The 6,213-nt window shown below is 36.8% G+C and overlaps 1 protein-coding gene across 2 annotated transcripts; it reads right to left on the minus strand.

Annotated features, from left to right (window-relative positions):
• Positions 1-2,201: 2,201 nt before the first annotated feature.
• Positions 2,202-5,741, minus strand: LOC122063726 (uncharacterized protein At2g29880-like). 2 transcript variants are annotated; one of them, XM_042627428.1, is made up of 3 exons: positions 5,258-5,741; positions 2,974-3,310; positions 2,202-2,883 (listed from the first exon to the last, which is right to left on the minus strand). In XM_042627428.1, the coding sequence occupies exons 2-3, from the start codon at positions 3,301-3,303 to the stop codon at positions 2,320-2,322; spliced, it is 894 nt and encodes a 297-aa protein (XP_042483362.1). In that variant the 5' UTR covers positions 3,304-3,310; positions 5,258-5,741; the 3' UTR covers positions 2,202-2,319. The 2 variants fall into 2 exon arrangements, with proteins under 2 accessions (XP_042483362.1, XP_042483360.1); XM_042627426.1 differs by lacking the exon at positions 5,258-5,741 and having other exon boundaries at positions 2,974-3,484.
• Between the last annotated feature and the right edge of the window lie 472 nt (positions 5,742-6,213).

The raw sequence follows: 6,213 nt of genomic DNA on the forward strand, positions 1-6,213 counted from the left end.
AGGCTCTGTACTGTAACGATTCTGTTTTTTTAACATGATTTTGGGTCTAGCACACTTTTTTGCATTTCTATTTTTTTGAAGTGATTCTGCATCTTAAATGTTGTATGGTAATCGCAAAAAAAAAAATGATTTTATAATCTGAAAGAAACAGAAACATGTCTGGTTCGTACTTAACAGAATTGTTTCTGTTAGAAACCAATATTTACATAAAGTGACATCTTCACCATGGGTGTCAAAGTTGTGATTTTTAAATAAAATCTAAGGATAGTCAATTGTTTTTTAATAAATTCTAAGTTATGAAAACCATGATTACCCAAATAACTTAAGTCGAATGAGACAAATAAGAATATCTCCATATCAACAACATGGTGTTCACTTCAAATATGAAATATTTGGCCGTGTTTCCTTGCCATATGAAATATGAAATGTTTCAACAAAAATATGATCTATCATAATAACATAAAAGTATGAACAAGAATAAATGCAAGTATTGACATAATTCTTAAAGTATCTAATTATGAACTTAAGGGCATAAATTAGGTCTTCCAATTTAATTCTTAACTGCAAAACATGTCCCACTACTTCAAAGTTTAAATCCAATCATCAAAATGTAATCATGTAATTTGAGCCATTCCAGCTTTAACAGCTAACTCATTTGCAATCTTTTTCCTAAGATCATCCATCTGTCTTCTTCTTTCTGCTAAGCTTATACTAATGTGAGCCGGTGGTACATAATCTTGAATTTCTTCAGGCTCCTCATTCCACCAATTTTCACCAAACTCCTTAAAATTCTTGTCTGCAATTTCTTCCTCCCGAATGAAGTTGTGAAGTGCACAACAAGCAATGACGATGCATGTTTGGGTGTTCAATGGAAAACATGGCATTTTGCTCAGAATTGGGAAGCGCTTCTTCAAAGAACCAAAACTGCGCTCTATAACATTCCTAACAGAAGAGTGTCTATTATTAAATAGCTCTACTACTGTTCTTGGACGTCTATTCCTATAATCATTTAGATGGTATCTTTGTCCTTTGAACGGCGTCAAGAATCCAGTAGTAGATGGATAACCAGAATCAACCACATAATATTTACCTAGCACGTAAAGTGAAAAGTAATGAATCAACACAATATGTAAAATAGAGCATAATCAACTATTGATGTTAAGATTTAGAACGTACCAGGTGGAGGATGAGGAAATTCAAATTTAGGGTTATTCAATGCCTCATTGAATACTCGACAATCATTTGCCGAACCCTCCCAACCAGCGTACACAAAAGTGAATTTCATGTCAAGGTCACATGCACACATAACATTCCAGGTCGTATCTCCTTTCCTTCCTCTGTACGGTATTTGTTTGGATAGAGGTACAGAAGCACTAACATGAGTGCCATCAATCGCGCCAATGCAGTCCTAGTACCAATACATGGATATTCATCAAATCAAACCACGTATAACCACAAAACAACATAATCATTGTTTTAATCATAAACAACATACCTTGAAGAAAGGATAAAGCTTTGGTTTTTCAAGAATCTGTTTAGGGCAACGACTGAAGTTTGGAGGTTTGATATTCTCTTGTCCCAGTAGTATGAAAGCACGTAACACTTTCTTAAAGTGTTCACCTATAGTGTTAAGAGAACGCTGAAAGTGTTCTGCTATGTCTCTATACCTATCATTGTGACCAACGATAGATATAAACATTGCCAACTGCTCATCCACTCTTAAATATCGACTATCTTCCAACCAACCACGTTGTCGCATTAACGCTTCAAGGTTGAGGAAGACATGGCGTTCCATTTTATACTGTTCATAGCATCTGTCTACATGTCCGTTTAGAACCTCACTCACTCGCTCTGGTCCTGTCAATTTACTATCTCGTATGGGCTCTCTAGTGTATAATGAATCATGTGCTTTCATCAACAACATTATACACATCATGATTTCTGCATCAGTGTCATCCCTTTCCATTTGTTCAATGTGTTCCCTAGATGCGATCATTCTTTGATCCATTCCTATAATATAAAATTAGAAATATGAAAACACATCAAACCATAATTTTGAACAAATATCCAAGACACCTTAAAAAAAATGAAGGAAAACATAGCAAACCATCAAAGTTAAAAGTAGTGTCAAGGTACAATGATCAAATATTCAGGACATCAAATACTACAGTTTTAAAAAAAAGTCAAGACACAGTCATCCATAACATCTTAAAAAGTGAAGGAAAACATAGCAAACCATCAAAGTTAAAAGTAGGGTCAAGGCACAATCCAAGTAGAGTTATCAATCTATCTAATTAAAAGAACTTTTCAAGAAGCAAACTACTGAAGGGTACGAAGGAGTATTGACTTCCGATGAGGAGGGCAGGAAATTAATGCTTCTCTCCATTGCGGGTCAGCCATTAACTTCCGAAGTGCTTTCTCGTATAGTGCTTCATCTAACTCATATCCTGACTCAAGCACCTCCATGGCCCTAGTAATTCCATACATCTGTTCCGCATTTTGGGTTGAAGCAGTGGACATGCTCGCATCTCGTTCTACCCTTGATTTACTAATATCTTGAATTGCCTTGAATGCCATTGACCAATCATTAGACTTGCTCCTCCTCCTTTTCGCATTTGGAGTCCTATCATGCCTATGCTTAGTAACTGGCCTTTTTTCCACTGCTTCAGTTTGAGTGTCACCTAATGGAGTAACTTCATCAGCGGAACTTGACTCATCACAAGACTCAATCATATTCCTAGCATCATTGGCCCCCAAAGTTTCCAATATGGTTGTTTGAGTCCCACTTCCTTCGCCGTCTGCATATGTATCACCAAATACCATACATAGTTCTGGCCATTGTGGTAGTCCGTGCTTCTTAAATCGTGCCCAAGTAGGGTTATCCTAATAAATAAAAAATACGCATAATCAAATACTTGAATTGATATATCCTGGAATTTCAAAATACTCAAATTAAATACAAATTGAGTATACCTTAATATGCGATTCCCAGATGGATTCATCATCAACAGTACAAGTTCTTGAAGCAGTATCCCAACCAAAACCAGTTGTCTCCAATAGCTTCTTAAACTGACTATAATCCTGCCTCAGTTTGTTCACTTTGTTCTTCAACTGTACAATGGCATAGTTGACCCCAGTTTTTTCTTTGAAGTTATTGGCAATGTTGTTCCAACCAGCTTTATTAAAAGTCGAAGTAGTCCTATGTCCTTTCTTAACTTCCTCTACCATCAGAAAAATAAGGGTGTCTACATTTGCTTGGCTCCATTTTGCAGTCTCATTAACTGCTTGTTTTGAAGTTGACATTTTCTCACTATTTTACCAAAAAAAAAAAAAGCACATGAATTTAAAATCCAAATTGAAAACACTGATTTTCACCAAGGCACCCTAACCCTTAATCTATGATAGGTTCTAGAAGGTATAAGGATACAATGAAGCCCCATGAGAACAATTGAAGGTGTCAACCCTCTATCTTTCATTGGTGTCAGAAGGGATTCACAGACAGCATCCAAAATTACATAAACAAATGTTGCAAAATACAAAAAATATTCATTGTCAAGGGATAAAGAGTTACAGACAATGCAATGGATTTACACTACAATAAGGAGAGAGGTTTCTCTTGTGTCTTATTTGACTCTTTTATTCTTCTCCTAAATATGAAATATGAAACGGCAACTATTCATCAGATAAAATAGCAATAAACCAGACATGGATGTGAGCTCGAAAAGGTGATCATCCACATCGTCAATGTACGATGCAGAGATGAGCTCATGCTTAATAAGATTGGAGTGTTCACTTCCCAAAATAAACAAAATCTATGGTGCCACATAAAAAAACCCTTTTACCATAACCTACTTACTCCACATCATAAAATTACTTGGGATGCAGAGATGGCTTCATGCATAAACTCTAATCTTTGGTAAATATTTGAACATGTGGTACCTTATTTGGATTCAGCAACTTGTTAAACTGAATATTGTCAACCTGAACTCTTTTGTGTATATACTGGAATACATATGACCCTTTGGGAATCAAAGCATGAGTAGGGAACCCTCAACTAGGAAACAACAACAATAATATAGAACAGTTAATAATAGAGAGGTAAATAGGAAAAACCAGAGGAGTCCAACTATTATGAATGAAAAATGATCCGACATCAGACATCAAAAGTTAAAGAGAAATCAAAACTCGCATAACACTTTAAAAAGAAAAAACAATAAAATGAGAGAGTAATCGTTGTAGATTACTGAGAAGCAATGCGAACTCAGAAGTCAGAATAAACTTTGTTCAAATCATCCCCCAGTAAGACTGCAACCCCTACCCACTACTAGTACGAGTATCCAACTATCCAAATTCAAATCTTCATTTCTTCTTCCCCCAAGTCCAAACAAACGTGCAGTATACTTAACCAACCAAAATTTCCAAATCACTCCCACTCTCTGTTCCAAAAATTCAAATACTTCCTTCCTCCTACAAAAAGAGAAACAATAAGAAGGAGAATCTGACACTCCCACTACTAGTACTTTGATCTTTGGAGAGAATTTTCAGAATCAAATACTTCCTTACAGGACTTGTGCAATGGAAATCTATCTCGAGACCGGAGAGGACAGGGGACTTGCTCAGAAAATCATGGCGACTGCTTTCTTTGACTGAGAATGCCCGGAGAACTCGACGAACAACAAAAAGATAATTATCTTTTTTTTTTTTATTTGAAAATATGAAACCTGGAGGATGTCCTTAGATATTGGAAATGGCGAACCAGCGAACGGGGGGCGGGAACAAGAACACAGAAAAAGATGAAGGAACCATGGGAAATAATGATAATGGGAAGAAGAAAGAGAAAATAATGAAGAGGGAAATCAGAGAATCAGTGGTAGGGTAAAGCAAATAGGGAAAGGGACCAATCCTGATCCTAGTTGACATTGATTGTGAAAAATGTGTTTCCCAGATTTAAGTAGAATTGAATTTTTAATAAATCTTGTGGATTCAAACCAGAGTCAAGAGACTGATCTGATGTCCGAATACAAATTTTTAAACCCCATGACAAATACAAGATGGTAATGTAAATGGAGAAGTTAGGTTGGATTTCCTATTGCTTATTTTGTGCCTTCCTAGTTATTCTTTTTTATTTTTGGGGAAGGTATCCAATCAGGAATCAAGCATATTGAGTATGAACCAACTTCTGTTGTTACCCAAAAAAAAAAAAAAAAATTCTGTAGCGCACAAGGAGAGGGAAAGAGGGGGTTTCTCTGTTTCTAACCTATTTCTGCAGGAGCTTGGAGTGTCCGCCGCTGGTCGAGGAGAGCTTGGAGTGTCCGCCGCTGGTCGAGGAGGTTAGGGATGATGAAGAATCACCGATTTTCGTTTCCAGTGAGGGAGGTTAGGGATGGGTTTCGAGCGAAGGAGAATGAAGAGATGAGGAAGGAAGAGGGAAGTGACTGTTAGGCGAAGGAGGAAGGAGGAAGGAGGAAGGAGGAAGGAGGAAGGGGTTTCTCTTGTGTCTCTCTTCTGGTATTCCAAGAAAGAGAAAGAGTTTTAGGGTTCGGTCGACTGAAGTTTTAAGTGTTGTTTATGTTTTAAGGGCAAATGTCGATTTTGCCCTTTCGTACTTAAGTCGGACTTTTCATTCAGCGCCTTTTGATCAGAATAGATTCTGATCGTGAGAAGCTTGGTTTTCATGCTTCAAAAAATGAATTCTAAAACTTAAAAAGTGCCGGTTCATTACAAAAAAACAAGAAATTGAACCGGACTCACCATACAACTTTTACTCTATTTATGTTCCAAAAAAACAACAGAATTGATTTTTTAGGATGTTACAGTACAGAGCCTAACTAACAAAAGGAGCCTTGTGAAGCTCACCGTTTCCTTCAATCTATTTTCCTTTTCTTTTTTTTTTTATCAAAAGAAAAACTTATATTATATAAAAGAGGTCACATTATCTACCGACTGATTCGCTTGTGCAGTAGCATGAGTCAACCCAGTCCCCTGAAGAGCTGCTATAGCGGTGTTAGATCTATCTTTGTACACAAAAGTGATGGACCGAGAAAGTTCATATATTTTACAAAATGTAGCAAAATGAAGTAGTGGCCAAGCACCCTTTGTTGGATAATGTATGAGGTTGATTAGCTTCTTGTTGGAGAACCATGCTTCCGCTACATCTCAACTTCCCATCTTAGCCTTTAGTAGACCTTGTAGAATGCCTTCTGCTTCCACTAC

Source organism: Macadamia integrifolia, unplaced genomic scaffold, assembly GCF_013358625.1.
Source record: "Macadamia integrifolia cultivar HAES 741 unplaced genomic scaffold, SCU_Mint_v3 scaffold1432, whole genome shotgun sequence".
Taxonomy (NCBI): Eukaryota; Viridiplantae; Streptophyta; class Magnoliopsida; order Proteales; family Proteaceae; genus Macadamia; species Macadamia integrifolia.